Source organism: Anopheles cruzii, chromosome 2 (assembly GCF_943734635.1).
Source record: "Anopheles cruzii chromosome 2, idAnoCruzAS_RS32_06, whole genome shotgun sequence".
Lineage (NCBI taxonomy): Eukaryota > Metazoa > Arthropoda > Insecta > Diptera > Culicidae > Anopheles > Anopheles cruzii.
Window position 1 is genome coordinate 56,127,523 of NC_069144.1, and position 24,189 is coordinate 56,151,711.

The window sequence follows — 24,189 nt, forward strand, 5'->3', positions numbered from 1 at the left end:
TAATAACCGCGTTAATGGACCGGATTATTTCGCATTTCTTTCACGGCGGACACTCACAGGAACCCGTCAAAGTGTTACCCCACCGGTGCGGGCACCGGGAATTATGCAAATCTATCAAACCAAAGGCCGTGGGCTTACGGGATGGAGACACTAGCACTGATGCTGGCCGAAAAAAGGTCAACGACAATCCGAAGAATGTTATCACCGACCGATACAGCCGCCGCCAGAGGGCGACAATCAATCAGCCTTTGGTCACGCGCGAACCGAAACGGACCGGGGAGTCCATTAATCAACTCATCACTCCGACGCGGACATGGACACGGAATGGATTGACCCTGTTGTAGTGCCGCCTCCCCATGTGTGCTGCTGGTCAATACTCGATCCTGCGACCGAATGGTGTGATATTTTGGGCCACAGAAACACACATTCAAGGGCGGCCAGTCAAAGGACCTTCACACACTTGCGTCCAACGCAGTTCCCAGGCTAACAGTCTGAAACGGACTTCTACGGAAGTAGTGCGTAGTGCCATCGCCGCATAATAGACGCATTACTTCGCGTACCAAACGACGATAACCTAACGATACTCGGAAGCAAGGATTCATTAGGGTGTAGCAAAGGATCCGATCCTCAACACCGGAATTCCGAAATGTTATTCGTCGTGTGTTTCGCGTGTCATGGAAAATAGAGAAAAGTATTGAGGGGTTAAATCGGACCGCAATAGTATTTAGTTACATCCCGTCGGTTACAACACTCGTACACATACACACACACACACAGACACACACACATACACACACACAGAGGCGGGCTACATACATGAACGAATGGCGATCGGCGCTGATGGGAGTCGAACCCGTGCGGCGGTTGCTGTCCGTAGTATCCCCACGATCCCTACGCGCACGAAACGAAAGGAAGCTCTTTTAGAAACTGCTATCAACTACATCGTTAGCACTGTAGGCGGTGGACAAGCCACCAAATAATGTCCTGTAGAGAAGATGGAGCGCCGGTTCTGCCCCAGGTTGGTTCCAGGTCCGGTATTGATAGAGAATGGAATGTCGATGGGTGTCAGAGTACCGACTCTATATAAATGAAGCTCCTCGAAAGGACAGCGATGTGCTGTTTATGTCCTTAATTGGTTTTTCAACGAATCTGGAAACCTCTGGCAGTATATTCTGACCTCGTCTCTAGTCTGACATTCGAACGGTAGTCGAAGATGTTTGCCTTATTGGTTTGCATTCGAATTGAAAATTGAAACCGCTGCTGCGTGAGAAGAAGGTCTGAGAAGATGGTGCTGCAGTCCACCCCAAATGTCCTTCGTTATAGAGAACGAGAGAGAAACTCCAGTGTGATGTAATATAGTTAACGGTAGACACTTGACGGCCATAACTTGGAGTAGCGTCTGCACTTCACGTTTAGTCGCTTGAATGAGGCCACGACGAACCACAACTCGCCGTATTTCACTCGGCATCATTGTGGTCCCATCAGCAGCAGATCTTCGGCAACTTTGTCAGCTTTGCGACCGACCGATACGAATCGATCGATCTTTCAATTAAACTCACCCAACGAGCGCCCAGAATCGGGCTCGGGTGGAGCGTAAATTAGAATTAATATCCCATTGTTGGCGTGTGCATCGAAGAACAGCGCGCCCAGGACCCTCACTAGCCGAGCAGTTGGGGGGCCACTATCGATTGGCCACCAACCCAACCATGGCGACTCAACTTCTTGACGGATGTCGGCGCCACACCGAGGCGTGATTGTGTGTTCGTGTCCGGAGCGAAACACGCTCCAGAAATAGGACAGACTCCGGACTCCAGGAATAGAGGTTGTTCCCGGCGGAGTGGGGCGTAAACAACGACGGCGTCACGCCGTCAACTTACAGACATCATCACTCGACTTCCCTTTTACACACACTCTCTCTCTCTCGGTCGCTCTTGAGCTCTATTTATATCGTGTCCCGGTCCGCCCGGATTGGTGCAATATAAATTAATGAAGGAATCGAATCAAGAAGCGTCAACAAACCCGACGGAATACATTATGTGGTGTCACAAAGTAACGGGGCACAATGGATGTTGCCACTTACGCCAGTGTAGCGAGCCTTCCTTTAAACCGATCAGACACAGCACGACAATCGTCCGTTGGTTGTCGGAACGGACCGACGATTGTGTGGCACTACAATTGGGCTGATTCGGATATCGGAGCGGTCTCGTACGCAAACCATCGGAGGGGCCATTGCCGAAGAGACTGGCAATTACTTTCCGGTATCAATTGATCTTCGCCTAACACGATTACACACGCCTTTCAGTGGATTACCGTCATTCACGAGGCCACCTAGCACCGAGCTCCGGGTCTCCGGATTGGAGAAATTGCTGTCTCCTTGCTGACACACTGACGTGCCACCATTCCTTGTAATTCGCACCCACCGTGGGCTTCCTTCCTGTTTCCTTGCGTTGATTTTTGCCCCCCATTGATGGGGGGCCCAATTCTCTGTAAAGTCGGATCGTCGTCCCGTTGCAGGAGATTAAATTTACACTTCCTTTCGGTAAGCTCAACTTTCTTGCTGATGGCTTCGTTTCAAAATCTCGCTCTAGAACAGCCCGACGCATTCAACCAATCACAATCCATTTCCGTGTCTCGCGGGAGCGGGACACATCCATTACGCAACAACCAGAGGCACACGGATCAAACAAACGAGCGTTTATGACATTTTTCACACCTCCCCGAAAGTGGCAAAAGAGCTCGCCGGAAAATGGCCGGGACGCAGCGGAGGAACACATTTTCCCCGAGGGCGGACGGGGCGCCGCAGCAGCATCAAAAGTCATGCGATGCTTTGGCTTTCGATTCCGGTCCATCTGGGGAGTCACATCAAAGGGGTTGTCGCTGTGTTGATTACGGTGAAAGTTTAATCCCGCAGCCTATGGACCAACGCAGCCTGCGAACATCCGACAGTAACAGTCGGGGGGGACCGGAATAGGAAACAAACGTAGATTAATATTGACAGTCAAATGGGCCGACAAAGTCCGTAGTCCTGGCACCAGTCACGCATCCAATTTCTGTGGCGTCCGTTGGTGTCCCGATGCGCTGTTGGGCAACTAATTTTTTATGATCGCACTTTATCTATGTTTATTTCTCGTTCTCTCTCGAACAAGGATCAAAAGCACACTCGGACACGGAGTCCAGTACAGGTGGGGTTCAAATTCGCTCACTCTCACGCTCTGGCCCTCAGATACCTGAAGTACTGACCTACGGGGAACAGGCCCCGGAAAAAATCTAATCTGCCCACGGGGGTACCAAACGTGTAATCTACAAAATCCATGATTCCTACGGACGAACCACGGCCATCGCAGCTGGCGCGATGTCGTGCGAGCCGGTGTCACGTTGATAAAAACTGATTACAGCTGCCGCTGCCGCCGAAAAGCCGCGGGCCGATATTAAGTTCCCTCATTCACTCAAAACATCGCCGTGATCATTTGTGCCACACGTTTTTCGCTTGGTTTTCGTGAAATTGGATTTTTCCATCCCCCTGGACCGCTTCGCCGGTGTGCTGGTGATGGGTTTTCCTTTTCGGCTGGCATCAGGAATTTGGACGACGAAGATCCCAATGATAGAGCGCGCGCCCGCGCACAGCACGGCGGCCGTGTTTGGTGGCTTCCGACGGCATCTTTAACGCAAATTGATTCAATCATATCGGGCGTGTCTTCGGAGATGCTGCGCACGTGATTGGGCCACCTGACAGACCGGCTTGTTTAATGTTCCATTTTCGCTCGGTCCCCCCCGGATTTGAGAAACCTCTGGGAAAGTTAAATATTTTGCAGCATTCTAGGGAAATAAATCCGCCTCAAATAACTAGCTAAGTGGGCCCTGTTTCAGGCGCTGCTAGAGTCCGCACAAATTGACCCATTTATTTGTAATCCTACTCCGCAGTCCGGAAAGAGACCATCAGCGTTTGCAACCAATTGCGACACCATCATCAACATCGGTCGTCGTCGTCGTCGTCGGCATCATAATCATCCCGCACTGATCGATATTTCCCGCAGCGTCCTCGTCACCCAATCGGAGGACCGGCAACGAGAATCGATTTTTCACTTTTCAACCACAACCGGTCGGCCAAAATCTCAGGGACCTCCGCCGCCGTCGATCGGTCGGGTACTCAATTTACATGCCCATTTTTCATCGGAGAGCATTTTTCATCAAGATTTAACTTTGATTGCTCCCACCATCGAAACGCCGAGGCTGGATCGGTTACCGGGGGGCTCGTGAAAACTCGAGCATTTCCACGTTTTTCCATCGTAGTCCACCGAATCAAAGTTCGCCTGAGAGTGAAGTGAAACCACTCAACAACCAAACATCACTTCAGCCGCGAACCATAACTTCTGCCGATCGATTAGTCCCCATCGTCACGACCCCCTCCCGCGCGCGAGGCCAAGTACTTTGCGGATAATCACTATTGATTACCGGAAGCGGCGATACAGCCAGGTCCATCAGCGGCCTCTCAATCAGTTCGAGCCGGTACGAAGTTCCTAATTTAGCGTAATTAGTAAAGGGGGGAAAAGAGGGAAAATATCACAAACGATGATTCATAATTCACGAGAAGGAAAGAAAAATCCGACCACGGGAGTAATCCGCCAGAACAGCACAAGCCTTTGCGGGTTAGGGGCGAGCTTACTTCCAGGCGTGTTAGACCGAGAGAGAGGAATAGAGAGAAAGCGGTCTAGAGGACCTGATCTTAATGCCGTGTTCGGTCGATTCCGGAAAATCATTCTACGCGTTATCGATCGCATCGATTGAATGTCCTTGTTTTGGAGCTTTTCCCGTGCAACTGCAAGTGCCGTTCCGAAACAACCTTCGCACTGTTCCACAACGGATATCAAATTGTAATTTTCCCTTGCAAAATTACAAGTTAAAAGAGGACGCTTCCGGCACAAACACGATGCCGAACATGGCCGAACAGCTGTTGGTGGTGAATATTACTTTTTAACCACGGCAACATCAGGCAACTAACTCGAAGAAAAACATCTCGGCTGGTAATGGGCGTTCGTTCGAGAACCAACTTCGGATTGGATTGCAAACAAAACGGATCTTTGAACCTGGATCTTTGGCCAAGCAACGGGCATTTAAAATGTAAAACAACTCTTACAAATTTAGCACCAAACATCTTGGACATGATTTTAAGCGAGCCTCGAGCTGACTCGAGACCTACGGAACGTTCAGTAGCGGACGTCCTTCCGATCGATCCCGCTTCGAAAAGCCTCTCTGTTTCATCAGGACATCAGATTATGTCCCGCTCGTCAACGCTCGGCCAACTCGGAATGATGAAGAACGACCGGGCGAACGGACAATCACTTGAGTGAATCGCTCCCCGGACTAACATCATCACCGTGTAGAGCCAGGACCTTCGACACGGCCCTAGAAGAAATCGGGCGCCCAAGCCAAGCCGCGTCGATAAAGCCATCCGAGTCAGCGTCTAGCCCAGCGTCACCACCCAGCCGACGACGAAATGATTAATAATGGAGCGTAATTGTGATTGGAAACATTAAAAATGCAGGCCGAGCGCGCGCGCACCGGAGGTGGCTTTTTCCCCGAGAATTTTCCACCCGCCGGCCGTCGTTTGTTATTTTTTCCGGATTTTGAATTAATTGACATTCCTTTCAGTCGCTAGCGGAGCGACGTGTTCGGCCGCCATCGTCGTGGCGGTCGGCAAAGTATTCGCCATTCCTTTTAGAATAAGAAAAGACAATCCTCCCGTCCTTTCCTCCCGGGTGGTGGAAAGGCCGACGTGGTTTGCCAGGCACGGCACGTGACCGATGCCCCGCTGCCTCGACCGGAAGCCAGCGCCAGGATGCAGGATTTGCATTGTTGTTGGACTGTGGGCTGGGGGTTTCAACATTTGTCGCCGGTCCGGGAAGACACGAAAGATGCAAGTTGCATTATGCAATTTGTGTCGAGCGAACACAAACACACCGCACCGGACAGATATGGTGGCGCGTTGCTTGATGTGCACACACAGAGAGAACTGGCACGGCTGGCGTCGAGAGAATCAGGGAATGTCTCCTGAGCAACGCCAACCTTGTGCGCTGTGTACGCGCTGCTGCACGTGCATTGTGCCCTTTTGCCCTTTCGCCTGGCACCGTCGGGGATCGGGATGTGGGTTCGGTTCGGTGGCGATGGACGACGATAATCCAAAGCAACGGCGTCGACCGACGGAGACCGCTAGATGCCGTGTGCAATCAGTGTGCGCGCACTCCTCAGCCGCATTCTGCATCTGCGCGATTATTTATGCAACAGGACCTGACCTGGCCTCGGCTGGGGCCCCGGGAAAAGGGCTGTGCCCTTGACGATTCCTTGCTGAGCCCGAGGCCGAGGCCGAACGAAAATGCAAATTGTGCAACGCACAAGTTTGCCACAGTAACGCCACGGCACGATGTCAGTTAGAAAGAGTGTTGGGGCGTAAAATAAAATTACGTTCATTAATTCGCCCGGCCCCGGAGCCCAATTTGAATACGTTAATTACTTCGTGTGCACCTAGCTAAGCTTTTTGCGGTCCAAAAAGGGCCGGTAACATCCGGCCGGTGTTACATCCGCTACGTACAACACACCATTCCCTTTGATGGCCACACGCTTCTGTTCTGGCGTTTGCCGTCGAGCGGAGAGTTGAGTGAAAGTTTGTGTCAATTAGAAATTTATGGTGGACTGTGAGGACGACAACTTTCGGACCGTTTCGTTCGCTGCAACGCTGTCGCTGCGCCCTTTTGCATAATCTAACTACAAACACTGACCTTTCCCCGAGCAGCGCACACAACACCGTCATCGTCATCGCCATCATCAAGATCAAAGTCATCAAAAGTTGGTAACGGCACTTGGTGTGTGTTCCGCGCGAGTGTGGTCCAAATTTCTTTGTCTACCGAACGGGTCTAACCTTCGAATCGGTGGAAAAGGAAAACGCCAACGCTGACGTCGATGCTGTTGATGCATTTTTCCGGGTTCCCTCGGCAGTGGAACCGAGCAAAGTATGACACGTAAAACTTGTTGAAGCGACCAGACCCGAACAAAGCAACTGGCAACTGGTCGGGAGATGTCTATTCCGTCTTACCGTTGGCCGATCAATTCTTCACGCGTCCAACGCGGCTATCAATTTCGCGCAGCAGGGAGTGTCGAAGAATGCTGACACTTTACATTTTCCCCAGAGTCGCAAAATAAAAGTTGCTGGAAAATGCAACGGGACTGCAATAGTTCCCCTGTCTGCCACCGCAACCGTCACCGTGTCTCGCACAAAAAAGCTGTTAAAAAGCATAAGTTTCGCATCACCGAAAACTAATTGCATAAAGCGAAACTTTGTAATCAACATGCAACAACAACACGACCGACCGAACCGTGTTTTTCCCACGGTCGGCGTTCTCGGCCGGGAATCAAATTTCCAAACGCAAGTAAATAATATCGCACCACGCAGCAGCTTGCCGGAGCGTTTCCCGATCGAATGGAATGGAAAATGGGAAAACGCAATGAAATGCGAAACATTCCGGGAAGCCTTGTTAAAAGTTTGCCGCGGGACGCCCGTGCGGCCGCTCCTGTTGCTTCCCGAAAGGGCCGGCCGCGGAAGCACCGAAAGCACCCACCATCACCGCCGGCGCGGATTTCGGGAAACTTTTTTGCCGGAAACTGTCGAGGTGGCGGCCCAAAAAAAAATCCGGTTCCGGCCCAAGTTTTTATGCCTTGGGTTCGGTGTTCGAGTTCCTATTTTAAGGCCCACTTTCGGTGAAATTTCATTTCGTTCGTTTCGTAATTTTCTGCGGAATTCATTTCAATACACGATTGTGTCGTGAGATCGACTTCCGTTTGCACTGGCGGATGATCCGCCGTGGGACGCCGTGGGACAAAAGTTCCAGCGGAGCGCGGGAACAACGTAAAAGCATTAGTCGCCCGAGTGCGAAATGGATTGGTGTATTTAAATTTGCGTTGTGATTGGCTATTTTCCACGGCAAGTGATTCGAAGCCTAAAACAGGATCACAGCTTTGGCATTGATGAAAATATGTACACGCAGGAACAAGAAAACGGTTTGCCGGGCCAAAGGGCGTTAGCCAAAACGTTCATCCTGTCATCTTTCGCCCCCCCAAATTAATCCGTTTCCGGTTTCCGCTTTCCCGGAAGCGTCCACTTACCATCATCTTGTAGGTGGTGTGCGTCGCGTCCAGCAGCACTACCATCGGGCACACGGGCACGGACACGAGCGGCAAATGGGTTCGGGTTGGGTTAACGGTTGGGGTTTGATTCACTTAAGCGAGAGCTTTCACCGGCCAGAGGATCCGAGCTTTTTCCGGCGTCAAAAATTGCGTGCGGTGGTGGGTAGCACCTTCCACGAACTGTAACATTCACTTACGATCGGACGTGTAAACTGCGTTCAGCCTTTCGGCAGCGTGGTGCGTTGTATGTTCAGCTCAGCTTAATCCTTTGACAGAATATCGGGCGAAAAATTTAATCAATCTTTTCGCGGGTGAACAATTGGCCATGGTGGTACTTAAGAGGGTGACTGTTAACTACAAAAGGGTGTTTTCCATTCGGTCCCATTAGGGATACTGCGTAGGGAGTGTCGAGTTATTCGGGAGGGCTTCCCATTACAGACAGGCTGTCGGTTGCAGCTGGGGAAACAGATGCTCGGTGCGAGAAAATTCAATAAAAGCGATGGAAAACACCGGAAACTCAATGATAGAGAGACAGCGAGAGGGCAGGAGAGAGAGAGCGAGAGAGAGAGAGTAGTCGGGAGTGTCAGAAACAGTCGCGAGCGGATCAATTAATCATCAACGAAACGCAACCGCCGCAATGCAACGCTCGCCTGTCACGGATAATGCAGCAGATGCAGCGCCCCGCCGGTCGATGCGATTAAAATGCACCGGCTCCTCATGAAGGCCTTCCTCAGTCGCACCGAAAGAGTGAACATTTTGTGGGAAAAACATATTTTTCCCGAAAAACAAAAAAATTGGAAGCAGCAACGGCGGTTAATGTCTGTTTGGCGTGGTCTGACGCAAACCACTTTCACTCCGCCCGATCTGGTGGTCGTGTGACTCGTGGAGCATCTCGTCCGAAGAGGGTGGTATCTCTTCTTATCACACTGGTGCCGGGCCGGGCCGCTGTTTCTCACGCCTCTTTCCGGAAGCCGCACACACGCCGGCACACACAGAAACGGAGCGAGCTCTCGTTCGGAATTGCGGAAAACCCACGTGCAGAGCGCGCCACCGGACGGTGTTAAATAATACAGAGTCACATTCGGGTTAGGGATGGAGCTTTTCCGCCGTTTTCATCGTTCCCCCCCGGGGTCACGTGATGGTGGTGTGCGTTTGGTCGCGCGTTTGGTGCACGTGTGCGGCTTCTTCCCTGCGAAACTGCGGGCCGGCGATCGGTCCCGATCCGGGACCACGCTGCGATCACTCTTTACGGGGGCCAGAGAGTGTGACCGAAAGAGAGCGCGGGCGCGGGCGCGAGGGAGGGAGAGAGTGGGAAGTGAAAATGGAAAACTGTTCACTGACACACCAAACTGACACTGCTTCTCTGCACAACGGAGACGGGCATACAACAACACGTACACAGCGCGGGGCACACCGACCGGGAGCGAATCGGGACACTGTCTGACGGTGGAGTTGGCAGCGAATTTTCACCGACCGCCGACTGCCGAACGGGAGAGAAGGAGAGCAAGTGAGAGCGCCACGGTACAGTGAGTTTTCCGATTATTGATTATTTTCCCTCGGTCACACACACACGGATGGGACGCATCCAACTGACCGGTCGGCTAATTTCGACACACAAGCAACCAATGGCCTCTCTTTTTATGACGGTCATCCGAATTTCGGGGACCCCCCTTCGTTTCGATCGGTTCCGGAACCACGTAAATGTTCGACTCCCAGATTGGCACATGTTGTGTTCGCGTGACGTGCGTGATGCAGTGTCATCTGTCTGTGTGAGTGTGTGTTGGAACGAGAGTGCATCATACGTACACTTCAAGCACAACAAAATTGGCGTTGGAGAAACAATGTCACACTAACACAAGTGCCGAGTGTCCGCCGATGGCTACACATACACAGCCGAAGTTGCTAAGCATCCAACAGCGCCGATTTGCTCCCCAATTTTATCGCTCTCTCGCCCGAAGCGCCCAAGTGTGCGTGTCCAATAGATCCACTTGGGCTGAGAGCCACTGTCAGAGAATCGTGTGAAGCCGTGCGATGCGAATCCGTGAAGTGATCGGTTGTGAAATCAGCGAATAAATCGGCTCCAAACTCTTTTCCGGTGTTCGGTAAAACAATGGAGCAAACCAACCATCGTGTGGGTTAGATTGACCCACAAGAGAGACAGAGAGAGAGAGATAGCGGGAGAGTGTGTGTGACGGCGACCTGCCGGTTGTGTGTGGGTGTCGCGCCCGAAATTCCTTCCGGATGCGCTACGCACCCACCCACCCCTTTCTGGTGGGGGCGGGCGGCCACGAACCGAGTCACTCAGTCAGTGTGCAGCGGGAACTCTCTGAGCGTCCTCAGGGTAGTCCGCGGCGGACGCAATACCCTTTTGTGGGGAGTCTTCCTTTTCTTATCACGTTGATAACCAACACACACACACAAACAGGGGGACGCTCACGTGGAGTGAAGGAATGCAAAATACAAAATCAACTGATTCTAGTTAAAATCGAATTTCAAATAAGGATTCCCTTGGTTCAAGCCAAGAAACGGAACGTCGTCGGATGTCGGCGAACTTCCACTCCGAAAAGCCACCGAAAGCGCACCACCCCTGAAAAAGGGTGGTGCGGCGCCCGCGCAGAACGCGAACCGGAAGCGCCCAAGGTTTTCACCCGTTTTCTTTTTCTCGGTCGCACCACCGTTGCAATCGGTCCCCTTTTCCGGGTCCACTCTCTCTCTCGGGGGGGAACTCATCTGTGGATTTTGTTAGATTCGGCACTTCACCAACACTATAGTGGCCCGGTTGCGTGTGTACGACGACGAAAGATCTCCACGACACAGCTCCAGCTGCTGCGAATGCGATTTGTCCGGCGAAAAGACCGGCCGACGTGGCTGACTTGGCGCCAGACTTGGCGTGGAATTGGGGAACAGAACGGGGGACGAAGACTAAACGTCCCAAAAAGCACGCCATCTCACGCGTCAACGCGATGATTAGACTGCCACCGGGTGGGTTGGAATCGGATCGGACAGTAGAACCAGTATACCCATGGTCCAAGCGCCACACGCCACCGCCAAGTAACGGTGTTGCGCGAAACGGTGTGCGAAATAAGATGGCGAAAAACACCGCCCGAAAACGAGAAAACTCGATCGCCGGTCATTGACCTTGGCCTTCGCGGCGTGAGGCCAAAAACTCCGGGAACGGACCGGGATCTTTTTCGAGGGAGAGACTGAGACAGAGAAAAAAGAAGTCTATTTATTTCCCCTGGCTTCGCTCCGTAAACCGTCCGTTTTGGAGGTTCAACAACTGCATAAAATCCCGGAGCACAACTGGAACTGGAACGCATCGGAAGCGTTAAGACTTGTGGTGCATTTCCCAACAGATTTGGTAACTTATGAAACTGATTCTGCCTTAACATCACTCAAGTCTTGTACTTTAAAAAAATCCCTCAAATGATCCAAAGATAATGGATAAGAAATATCTCAACAACAATTATGGAAAACGAGGCCACGAGGGCGGGATCAGTTGATCAACGTCAACGAGAGATGGCACACCCAGCCAGCGACACCGGTGAAAACACCAAACACCGGAAGCGACTGCATGCGAAAGTTGTCCGCCTGCCTTCCCGGCGGAGAGGACGGAGAAAGGACGGCAAACGGAGAGAGATTAGATTGGGATATGATCCCCGGACCAGCGAGGGGACTGCTCTGAACCGGACTGGACCGGACCGATGCAATCTAATTTTACACTTTTCCGGCTTCCCGAACCGGAACCACCATCCATCCAGCCATGGGCCATGGGAGCGAACCCTTTGGTACGCCTGCAGCTGGCAGCTAGCGCTGGTTTTGCCAACGGGCTCCCCATCACCACCCCGGTACCACCCCGGGTTAGTGAAACCACAAACAGACGACATGTTGCCAGCTTCGGGCTAAGGCTCTCGACTAAGGCTCTGGGCGACTGTGGGCCATCATCACCGGCCACCGCCAAGCCAGGGAAGAGAGTGTGACATTACGGTCTGATTCGATTACACACCAAACACGAAAAAAAACGTCAGGACAGGATCCGGTCTTCCTGCGGCCTTCCCCCGTTCGGTCAACATAGGGTGGCACTCTCGGCGCAGGGACATTACATCACCCGGCTGGTCCATGGGGTTAGTTAGCCCACTGCACTGCCTTGCGCACCGAAATGCGATTGAATTAAAAACCTAACCTCTCGGAAGCACGGGCCGGACACTTCCGGGAAGNNTGTCACCGGTGTGATAGTCCTTCACTCCATACTCGAACTTGTACTTCGGATAGGCGTAGAAGTCCTTGCCCTCGTATCCACCGATGCCTCCCTCCTGATCGAGACAAGTCAAACCCCGTTAGTAATTCGCACCTTCGCCAGAATCCAGTCCAGAAACAGCCGCACTTACCAGTCCACCACCGTAATGCTCGTACGAAACGGCCACTCCGGCCACAGCCAACACTACCAGCGATAGTTTGAACATCTTTTACACTTGGCGTTGATGTGCTTGCTGCGTAACAGATCACTTGTAACTGGTGCTGTCCTCTGCCGAATTCTTCACCTTTTATACCACACTATGCGCGGAGGAGGCAGCTTGCGCGTCCAAGCATTTCTAGCATTCTATTTACATACCAACACCTTCCGAAGGCCGTTTCTTGGTGGGTTGGGCAAATTGATTCATTTTTTTTCTCGTTGCATTTTTGCACCATCCTCCGAAAATCACTTTCACCTCTAACCAAAAGCCACGATATCGATTCATTCACGCGGTTCAATGAGCAAGTCTGCAAGGGCCGTGCACGGTATGATGGGCCCCCTTCTCGCCAGGCCAGGCGGCTGTTGTGCATCGATTAATTTGCTTTTTATTTGCCACTAATCGAACTGCAATCGGGTGCGCGCGGTTTGAAACGAAGCCCGGCGTCTGCCCGAGAGGGCGTTGCCTGCGAAGGTCTACATCGTCACAAGAGGGGTGTCCTTATTTTTTGCACCTTGGCCACATCGCACATCGCATGCCGCGCCACACCGGGAAGAAAGCTTCACCGGACCGGCCGCGGCGTTTCGAAGTTTCGAAAAGGATCCCCCGGACTGGGCAGCACTTTCCAATGTGAAGCTCAAGGACGCTGGTGGAGGTATAAAACCCAGGGCGGGTCGGTCAGAACTACATCATTCAACTAGCAACCGTTCCACAGTACCAAAGGAAGCCAACCAGCAAAACATCATGCAGAAGCTTGCGGTCGTTGCTTTGGCGCTGCTCGGTGCAGTGGTGGCCCACGAGCACCACGGATTCGTCAGCGAAGTGAAGCACATCCCGTACAAGTACTACGGTGGTGGTGGTGGTGGTGGTATCGGTGGAGGCTTCGGTGGACAGGTAAGCATTCGCTCCGGGGCACCACATTCTGCCGGCGGGAGTTTAGTGTGAATTTGGGCTTACGGAAACGCATTTCTTTTGACGCAGGGCGGTGGCTTCGAGGGCGGTTTCGGAGGTGGCATCGGAGGTGGTATCGGCGGCGGAAGCATCGGTGGATACGAAGGCAAAGACTTCTACGCCTATCCGAAGTACAAGTTCGAGTACGGAGTGAAGGACTATCACACCGGTGACCACAAGAGCCAGTGGGAAGTCCGGGATGGAGATGTCGTCAAGGGAGAGTACACTCTGGATGAGCCGGACGGTTCGACGCGTATCGTCAAGTATCACGCCGACAGCAAGAACGGATTTGAGGCCATCGTCAAGAACATCGGCAAGGGAGGCGGCATCCAGCAGGAGGGTGGATTCGGTGGCGGCCTGTAATGTGGCCCGACTTTCGTCCCGTTTCCGATTTCCTTTGATCTGACCCGAGCTTAGTCCCACGCACACACCCCGCCCTGAACCAAGACTCCCCGATACCGCCCATCCTACATCCCTACACTTTGTATCTGTGCTGTTCCTACATAAAAAGTGAAGTTAATGAAAAAATCCTCCGCCAGTGTGTTCCCATTTCGTCCGATGTCAGTGGACCCCAATAGCTGTTTAATGTTCCTACCTTAAGCGGCACCAGACGACAGATGGTAATGTTTAAATTACAAGGCAATTTACTGTGGGGAGCGACCGGCCGACCGACCGAACGAGCGAAACGATTCGCTCATAATTCCTGCCCTTCATTAAATGGCTTCCAAATCAAAAGCTTAGACACGGAGAAAGCGTTTCTCCAGCTGCGCTACACGCTTCTAGAGGTTGGCCAGCAGCTGGATACGGTCGCACGTTGAACACCGGGACGTGTCCGTCCAGTAATTCCTGGCTTCCTCACGTGTGCCTGCGCCGTCGTTTCCCACCGTGCATCGGAGATTAGGCAAAGGGCCGGCGATGTGGCCCGAAAAGCGCTTCTGACGTGGCCGAAAACCACGAACGGGCGATTCTCGTACGATGTAATCCTATCGCCATAATTTCTGAAGATCTCCCACAAACCACGTACCGGGCGCGTCATTTGCAGCCAGGCCAAGCTCCAGGAGCCGGCACCGAGTTGGAGCATCGGACGGTGGTCGTTGCATTTTGGATTCGATACGGCCCGAGACGGGTTGGACGACCTGGCCATAAAAACCGGTGAAAACCACTTGCATCGCCGGCAGCGGGCGCTTTTGAACGGGGCTTAACACGGGGCGCAGCGTGTGCATCGGAACGGCCAAACCACGAAGGTAAACCCCCACGACAGTCTTATCGTACCTGCCTGCCGACCAATTAGACCAAAGCTGCTCTTCGGAACAGAAAAGAAACTGTGAAATGCCCCATTTTGTTCACCGAGCTTGGAGAGCTCCGTGACGGGATACCCAAGTAAGCAATTTGCATTTGGCCAGGACTCGACCGAACAGACCCCCTGAGTGGACCTGTTGTTGTTCTTGTTTGGGAGAGATTTTAGATATTCAAATCGTGCGAAAGTGTATCTGAAGTGATGCACCGCATTCAGGCCAGCCGCCCAGCGACGGTTGACCTGACCACGACTTGGCCTCCAAGTCGAGAGACGATCGATGTAAGCGCATCCTAAAGCAGATTGTTGGTCATGTTTTCCCTGATTGAACTACACTTTTCATGTCTCACAGTGACCAAAACCCAATCCAGATTCAGATTTGGGGCCACCTTTGGCCCGGCGTGAAGCAGGATGCAATTTTCTCATTTTCACCCAGCTCATCGCACTCGAACGGAGCTTAAAATGTCAGAATTAAAAACATCTTACGCCCGGAACGGAACAGCTGTAAAAATTCTATCAACCCCAACCGGACCCGGTGCCGGATAGCGCCCTTTGCTACCGGGGATGGGGCCGGAGCAACGAAACAGATTACATGTTGTCACAATGTGTGTGTGTGTGCCGGCTTCTGGCCCGGCTGGGCGTCGAAATACCGAAAATATCTTCGAAAGCACTCGAAGGCCTGGACAGGATAGCTATTCGGGGCATGTGTTCAACACCGGCACCCGTTCCCCGTCCCGCTTTCGGACGGCAACCCCAGGATCGTAACCGACCCGCACATGTTGGCCACATCCGTTGACATGCCGGTAATGGAATGGCATCGGAATTTTATCATTCCACTCGAGCTGACGTGCACGTGCGGTGTGCGCTTCCAGAGAGAAATGGGAAGCCGCGTTCGGAACGGATTCGCTTTGGGGTCGCCGCCACACTCTAGTCGCCCTGACAGAGTGTCCAAATGGGACCGTATTTTCCTTCTGCAGGAGATTTCGTTTCGGGGACGCCCGGCGGTCCAAAGTTTGATCAATAAGCTCAACAAATCGGTTTCGGAATTTCTATCTATTGTTTTAATCTCGCCTATGGCGGCGGTAAACAAGGCCCCTTCCGGGAGCTAATCATTCAATTCGACCGTTCGACTTTAAGTTCTAACAGGACCGATGGGGCAACGCTTAACTAAGGCCACAATTAGCTGTCACAATCTGGTTTTCTGGATCTCGCAAACGGAATTGGCAATCTTTCGCTATTCCCCCCTTTCTAATGGAAAATATGTAAATATGTCCCATTTCGAACGGTGACATGGCCCGAGTCAGAGTCCCTTTCTGTTCTCTGGAATGGAGTTCGCGGACGATCGATACGCTGCGCTGGATGGACGAGAAGCGATAACTGCACCTGCATGACTTGACTTCCTGTGTTCGGAGTCCTCTGGTGGAGCATCACAAGATGGATCAGCTCTACAACTTTTGACACTTATCGCTGGCCACTCCCGTCAGATGCGCATAAATGTATGTAAAACCAAAGGATGAAAAATGGCGGCCAGGTTGCGAGCTACTCCCGCGGTCCCGCTCGGAGGGCCGCCGCTGCTGCTGCTGATGCTGCTCCTGCAAGGCTACTTACATTCGGTATTGTCTGATGTCTCGGTGGCATCTGCGGACGTATCGTCACCGGGGGCGGCGGGGCCGGACTGTATCGTGGTTGTTGCATGCTTTGCGCTGGCAAAATGGGCACGAGCGGGAGAGGCGAGAGAAAGAGAGAGCGAGAAAGAGAAAGAAAACGGGTAAAGCATAAAACTAAGGCAAGCGAAAATTGGCAACGGAAAAAGTTTTCATGTTTCAAGCAGCAAGAACGGCCGGATCGTCGACGAAGAGCGAGAGAGCGAAGGCCGAAGCACCGGAACAGGGAGAAAATATTTCCAAACATAACTTTCGAAACGACCCCCGCTTTTCGGCGTGGGGAATGCACAATAGATACAATCAGACGAAGATGGTATGATTTAAATCGCCAGGCCACGCCGCGGGCACAATCTAACTTTGGCCTTTCGGGGTCTCTCTGCGGCGGTCACAGCCGATCCGATCCGGTGACCTTTGAACTTAATTTTTACCACCCAGCACCCGCCGTCGAGGGGCCCTACAGATAAATCAGCCCCCGGCCACCCGGCGAAAGGGCCCGCTTCTGCCCGGCGAAATTATTCAATACCAGTGACAAAACATTATGAAACACCATAAAGCATCGACAGCGGCCGGCCCGAAAGCCGAGTGCGGCCGCGCGAAATGGTGGAAATTTATTGCATCGCTATGCAAATGAAAGCCAACAATGCGGAACTGCGGAGCCCCACTCTGGTGTGCGAGCGAAGGAGCGAGACAGCGCGCTCAACATAATCATGGAACAAAGGCCGCTCCCGGTGCCGGTGCCACTGCGTCCCTCTGCTGCGTACCGGTGTCCGATCCGGAACCTGGGTACCGCCAATTATGGTTTCAACTTTTGTTGTCTGATCTCGACCAGCATAAGCTGACCAGAGCACACCATCGGCGGGCCGCGCTCGGCTGCACCAGAGCAATGGTTCCAGAGTCCACGGCCGGAAGCTGGACCGGGTCCTGCAGGACTTTTATTTCCAACTCCATTCTTCTTCTGTGGACCCGGCGGTGCGAAGCAATCTTCCATGGGCTCCGCTCCTGCCGGGACTTGCAAGAGAGCAAGAGAGAGAAACAATAGAGGCGCACAGGGACGGACGGCTTTGAGGACGCCGAGGAACGCGCGGCTGGCAACGTCGGTGGCGGGACTAAAAATAGTTGGCATCCTGTTGCGAGCAGCCGAGCCTCGGGTGGGCCCTTACTGGTCCTTAGCGCGGCGCAGTGCGTCATGTGAAAAAGGGATCCGCTATCCGCCCCGTGTGTGTGTGTGTGTGTTTGTGTGTCGCTGAAGCCAAAGTTGTCGCCATGATGCTGGCTGGCCAGGGAAGCGAGCACAGGCAGCCTCCCGCGACCTCCCAACCGTGGTCCAAGGCGTGGTTGAACTATTTTCGTCCCAAATCTTCCGATCCGGCCGGCCGCGTTGGATGGGAGCAACCCATCGGCGGAACGGCGGCGGAACAACAACAACGGACAAGGGGTTTTTTTTTGTTCTTTTAGTTGCTAGTTGGGCTGCCTCCATGCCATGAACACTACACCGGGCGGTCGGGGCGGCCGGTCCGGTATCGATTTTCGGTTCGGCAACGGCCAATCATTAGCCTTAGCGTCGCGTAAATGGCAGCCCATGAAGGAAAAATGGGAAAAAGTGAGAAGAAAATATGTGGTTTCTAACGGTTTCTAATGCAATAGTTAAGAAAATAATATGTTAACTTCTGTCAGGCATCTGTCTTTCCTCAAACAATTTAGCTTGATGTAAATAAATTCCAAAAGATCTTTTTTTCAAAATACTTTTAATTGATTTTTCGGCTCACTATCGACAAGTTTGCTCATACATTTTAGCATTTGCTAGTCGGCGCATAAACCACATTTATGTTAATTGTGCGAAAACAGTACTCGAGCTTGGCTGACTTCCCGTGGAACTAATGAATGTTTCATTAATCATATCGCGATCGGAAAAATCGCGCCGATTTTCCCGCCCAGAGCAATTGAATATTCCGCCGAATGCAATCTTTTTTTTTGCCGTTCCGCGATCCGCGGGCGACGGGAAAATAGTTTCAATCAATTTTCGCCACTCGAACGCAGTCTATTCCCGCTATTTATTTCAATTATATTGCACGGTTCCGTCTTCCGCCCGAACTCACACACCGACGGGCCAAAGCCAAATTAGTACCCGGCCCGTCCACACACACACACGCACGTGGACATTGTGCCATCGATCGGCTTTTCGGGCGGAACTGGCTTAAAGGGCCCGCCCGCGCGCCCGCTGCCTTCGCAAGCAACTCGTTAACCCGTGCATGATTGATATTGATTTCGACGTGCGGCCACCGTGCCACCGAACCGTAGAAATTGCCGTACACACCTGGCACATAATCGAGCCAGCCAACCAAGGCCACCATTACCCCGTCCGGCCGCCACTTCCGGAAGGGTCCCTCCCGAAATCGGTACCCCCCCGCACATCTCATCGATCTATAAATACCTCCGATAACCGCACCGTTTCGGTGCTCGACGAATTCCCTGAGTGAAAACTCATTTCCCGGTCCTCGTTACCTCCGTGGAACCACACACACACATTACACCCTCCCGTCACCAACCCGGGATGCCGTGGTTCCGGATAGGTCCTGCTGGAACCGAGATAGGGAGAGTGTGGATGGAAGACTGAATCCCACTGGATCCTGCGTGGGTTGAAATTTTCACTTTTCTGTCCCTTTTCACCTCTCTCGCTCTCTCTCTCTCTCTCTCTCTCCGACATGGCCACCCGTCGCAGTCATTCTTTTGATAAACATAATTTGTCGCTTCGTGTCGTCCGCCATGAATCATGTCCACCGGTGATCCACTTGAGCAGGAAGCCAAGTCCTGTGTTTGTTTGGCTGTCCGCACCAGGCGGTGTCCGCCGGACCAATCGTGTTGTCAGAGCTACAGCTGTCAACATAAATGCACATGCGGATTAAGTGAGATTCGGTCCCATTACCTGATAAGGGGGTCTGATTGGGGCTTCGAAACGGCTTTTTCCCGAAAACTGGAGCTCCTGGGGATTAAGTGCAGAAAGCACTTGAAGCAGTGCACAAGTTACATAAATCATTTCGTTAAAAAAAAACGGTTCCTAAAGCTCTCCGCAAAGCTTCGAACCTCTTCGAATGCTACAAGAATGACATATTGAAGGGCGCCATCGCAGCGTCGAGTATGGGCCAAATGGTGGCCACGATTCGAACATGGCAAGCAATTATTTGTGACACAACTGGCCGAAAAGTTCGACCCAATTATCGTAAAGCGATGTCCATTAGGCACGGAGGGCCCTTGACAGGAGGTCCTTCAGACGGCACTGGACGGCATGGAGTGGCCGCAACTAGAAAACTCGCCGATTTGCCCCAAAACCGAACCGAATCGATCGAAGGAACGGGAAAGGGCGACCACGACACGACGACGGTTCCACATTAAGATCCTCCCAAGGTCCGGTGAGAAACGCACGGCCCACACATCTGGCTGGCAGCACACCTTCGGCCGATAATGATTTCGCAATCACGAGCACATTCCCCGAAAGCCGGCAGCGGGATCGAACCGGGCGTCGTGAAAGGGCAATGATTTACTGCCCCCTGGGAAGCGCTCCGGCGGCGGCGGGACGACTTTTCGGCCACGAATCCAAATGCCCCCCGGTTCGGTGCGGTGATTCCTCCGATCAACTTCGACACGATCAACAAGACGACCTCCTGACGGCGGCCAAGATGGTGGAGCTTTCCGCTCGGTCGGCTCGGTTCTTCTTCGGTGCCAAAGTTTTGCCTGCCGGCGGCACAAAGTTTAGCGTACGGTTTTGGGTTCGCGGCGAGGGTGGCGGCTTGTCCCCGCCCCGGGTGAGAGAGTCAGTGCTTTGGAGAAGCTGTCAGCAATCGCAGCTTGCCTTTCGCCCACGTCGGCAGCCGAATTCGCGAATTTCCGGAACCGTACCGGTGGCGGTCTGCCCCGCACTGCTTCCGCTTCCCTCACGCGAAGGGTTTTTGTTTGTCAATTTAATTTCGCCTTCCTTGCCCCGAGGCAAACATTAATGCCAAAAAGCTAAAAACAGAACAACTCCTACCGCGCCGGGCCCAAAGGGTGGAGTTTTCGGCGGTTACGTGCCCCCGTAAGAATTGGCTCCAATCAAATTCCCGTTCTTCTTTTAGATGGTGGCCGCCGCCATCACACAGCCATCGGTGGTGCCACGCCATTGTTTGCAGTCCAATAATTAATAGAAACAAAGCGAAACAAAGGGTTGGCTCGTTCCGTCCCGCAACCTGTCGTCGTGGCCGATCCGAAAAGGTAGGTTTCGAGCAGCAGCACCACTCGTTCAACAGTTCAACAACTTTCCCGCGCCAGTCCAGTTGTTCGGAAAATGTCCATCATGGGCCGCTGAAAGCCTTTGGCCGCCATTGAAGGAACCCCACCTTCAATGGCGCCCGCCTTTTTATGCTGTTCCTGTTTTTAATCAAATCAACTACGAAAAGGTTTTGTTCCTGGGGGTCGATAGTAAAATAAATTACGAATTTGACCAACCAAACCGCCCCTCGGTGTCCTCTGGAAGCAGGCCAAAACTCCAATATCCATTTTCTCGAATCAATTTCATACCCTCCCGTTTAATGAAGGTCATAGATCATCGATAGGGATCGATCAAATGAGCACTGCCGGAAGAGTCCCGTTTCCCGGTAGCCCGGAACAAGAGCAGCCGATGCAACAGAGCCAACCCGCCAAAGCTTGCAGTCAACCCCGCCCCGGAAAGTCGGAACACGCCACCGTGGGGGGTAAGAATGAGCTGGCAACCGATTCTGGCGCTTTAAGCCCCATTACAACGAAACGGCCAAATCGAATCGAAGCTTTATACGGGGGCGCAAATTTATTGACTATTTACAGGCTAGATCGCGCGTTTGCGCTAATAAAACTTCATTGTTATCGTTCGTGTCTTCGGGTCGTTCGTCGGGTTGTCGGAAACTTTTAGACTTTACTTTGCATCATTCGAAAGGGTATGGCGGGAGTTTAAAGGGAACAAGGAAAAGAGAGCAAGGCTGAGTCAGTTCATTTCGGAAGTAATAAACATTAGTGTAACTCGATTTTTATGAGTTCGCTCTTTCATTTGGAATACAAATTTAAACTTAGAAAGTACGGAAATTCTGCTCCTTCTGAACTTGAGGTCCATCCAAAAGCTCACTAATGAAAGGAACAAAGCTTACTATGATTTGGCTCAAAATTGATTCAGTACTTGTACTTCGAAGGAAAAGCCTTGAAGGATCCGACCATCGTCACAGCAACGTGTGACGGAACCAGTAACGAGGAAACCTTACGAGATCCCTTCCGGAAGCGAGAAAGAACCAGCTTTTTGAGCACAAATCATGTCGATCAATAATCATCGCTTTCTTATCGCTTGGCTTGATAAAAATATCAACAAAAACGAGATAGCAACTGAAGGGAATATATAGTTTTAAGTTTTCTTCATTATTTACCAGCGATCTGGCCTTTGGCCTTACTAGCACGCTTTCACTTACCGTGAAAATTCAGTCACTCGTGCTCGAATGCGTCGTCGCTGTCGTCGCGTTGCCCGAGCCGCTCGTTTCGTGTCGTTTCGTTCGTTTCGTTTGCCTTTTCCTGAGGCAGCCGCCGCACTTGCACTGTGTGTAACAACGATTCGAGTTTATTTATTCGCCGTCAGCTGCACTTGCACTTGCACTCGTTATGCGCCGTCTAGGGCCTGGTTCATGCACGCACGCACACGCGACGTCACCTGAGAATGCACCGCTTCCTTCACACGCACACACACTGGTGACAGAGTGGTTGAAGTGGTTGTTGCTTACCTTTTCAGTGTTGCCGTGTTGCTGCAAAACGGAACGATAGATGTCACGAAAGATTCTCTATTATTTCACACTTCTCACACCATTAGGCGTGGTCAAACACGGTCCAACTCGGATGGCTCGGAGCGCAAGAACGTGGCGAACCGCAAGGACACGGCGCAGATGACACCGAATGCACCAACAGTGAACTACGATCGATGCACAATAGTTGCCAGTCGTCAACGACGTTTCGCAACCCACAAGCGGTGACAGTGAAAAGTTATCCCAATCCCAGAGCCACCCGGGATCGCTAAAAACAGCCCACAAAATATTGAATTTTCATCTCACACACTCTACGGTAGGCTCGTGCCCGAGGACTCGCGTTATTTTGTCAACCCTTCTCTCACTGGGCACTCAATCGACGCGGACGACAAATGACAAGTGCGTTCTATGGGATTGACGATCCTATCACGGGTCAAGAAAAGGGGGGTGCTGAAGCCCGCTACCAAAATTTCACCTAACGACCACCGAAAAGCCTCCACCTTGCTACGGCTTAAAGAAAACCCGTAAGAATGAAAGCTTGACAAATCCGGCCAAATTTATTCGGATTCGGTGACAGCGATACGCTGTCATTTTGCACAGTTGATCTCCACCAACATCTGAGCGCCCGCGGTTCACTCAGCAAACAAATGTTTACTTTTGGACAAAACATATCGAGCCGCGTTGAGTAACCGAAACCAGGGATTCTGATACCAGTCAATTTTCCAAATTATTCAACACCCATTTATCGAGGTTTTCCTAGGGCTACTTCAACCGAAACCATCATTTTTGTGGATCAAATCGAAATGCACATGCTCTGTCGCCGCGATGGATACAAAATTTGACAGCTCGTGATACAGGCGGAGAGCAGTGAGCACCTGCTGGCAGCGCAGTATAGGCAAAAGGATGCTGCCGCCCCGCCCCGCACCAAATTTGCACAACCGTTTATCACCGCTCACGCACGCACACACTCACGCACGCATCTTCGCTCTCCGCCCCTCTCTGGTGGTGGTGCTTACGGGCCCCGATTACGAACGGACGTTGGTTTTTATCAATTGATAAAACGGCCCGCATCGAGAAACTTAAAGCCGGCACAATATTCAGGGCAACCTCCGCCTGGGCACCACACGGATGAAGAAAACAAACCACGTACACGCACACACACACACACACAGACTGAACGTAGCGGATGATACGGGTAGATAAGGGCTAATGGATAAAATGTCGCTAATATGGCACACCGAATTCTATCACTCTACGAAGACGACGACGGAACTTTCGTGCACGCAAGCGCATTGCTACTGCGTTTCGTAGGTTCTGTGCGTGTGTGTGTGTGGGGGGTATTCGCAGGTACGGGTGGTTTGGATTTATTTCCTGCACTCGCTCCAACCACTTAATTCGCATCTTCTTCCCATGGCCCTGGCCCCTTGAAGCACAACCCCTTTTCCAGTCCCGATAGTGCGGGGCAACATTTCACGTGACTAGAGGTTCAATCGCTTCTCACACGGAGCCACGGATTTCCATGACGACTACACATTCTACACACAAGTGTGCCTGGAGTTTAACATTCTTTGGCGAGATTTTCCGTTCTTCCCCACACTATCCCACCGACCTACACCGACCCCGCTGGTCACATCCGGCGTGGAGCTGAAGAGTTGGAGCCGGCGTCAACCGAATCGGGGATCGCAAAAACTGCACACAATGCTGTTAATTACTGTTACCGTACTCCGTTCGTTGACGTTTACTGCCAAAAAGTCAAAAAGTGAACCGCACACAGCGACACTCGTGAGCACGCAGGCGACGCTCAAAATCGGCCGGCAAAGTATAGTGTCATCTCGCTCGCACCGCAGTCGAGGTGGAAAACCAATTGC

General features: G+C 52.2%; 1 protein-coding gene across 3 annotated transcripts in view; it reads right to left on the reverse strand.

The window, feature by feature from the left end:
• The window catches only part of LOC128267762 (protein alan shepard), a 140,479-nt gene extending 116,910 nt beyond the window's left edge, over nucleotides 1-23,569 (reverse strand). For 2 of the 3 annotated variants that reach the window (XM_053004678.1, XM_053004676.1), the window contains exons 1-2: nucleotides 16,480-16,523; nucleotides 817-891 (exon numbers count right to left, since the gene is read on the reverse strand). In XM_053004678.1, coding sequence (XP_052860638.1) covers nucleotides 817-891; nucleotides 16,480-16,509 — 105 coding nt within the window. In that variant the 5' untranslated portion in view covers nucleotides 16,510-16,523. Of the gene's footprint in view, nucleotides 1-816; nucleotides 892-16,479; nucleotides 16,575-21,997; nucleotides 22,269-23,559 lie in introns of those variants that run through there. The other variant, XM_053004677.1, reaches the window with a different exon arrangement.
• Between the last annotated feature and the right edge of the window lie 620 nt (nucleotides 23,570-24,189).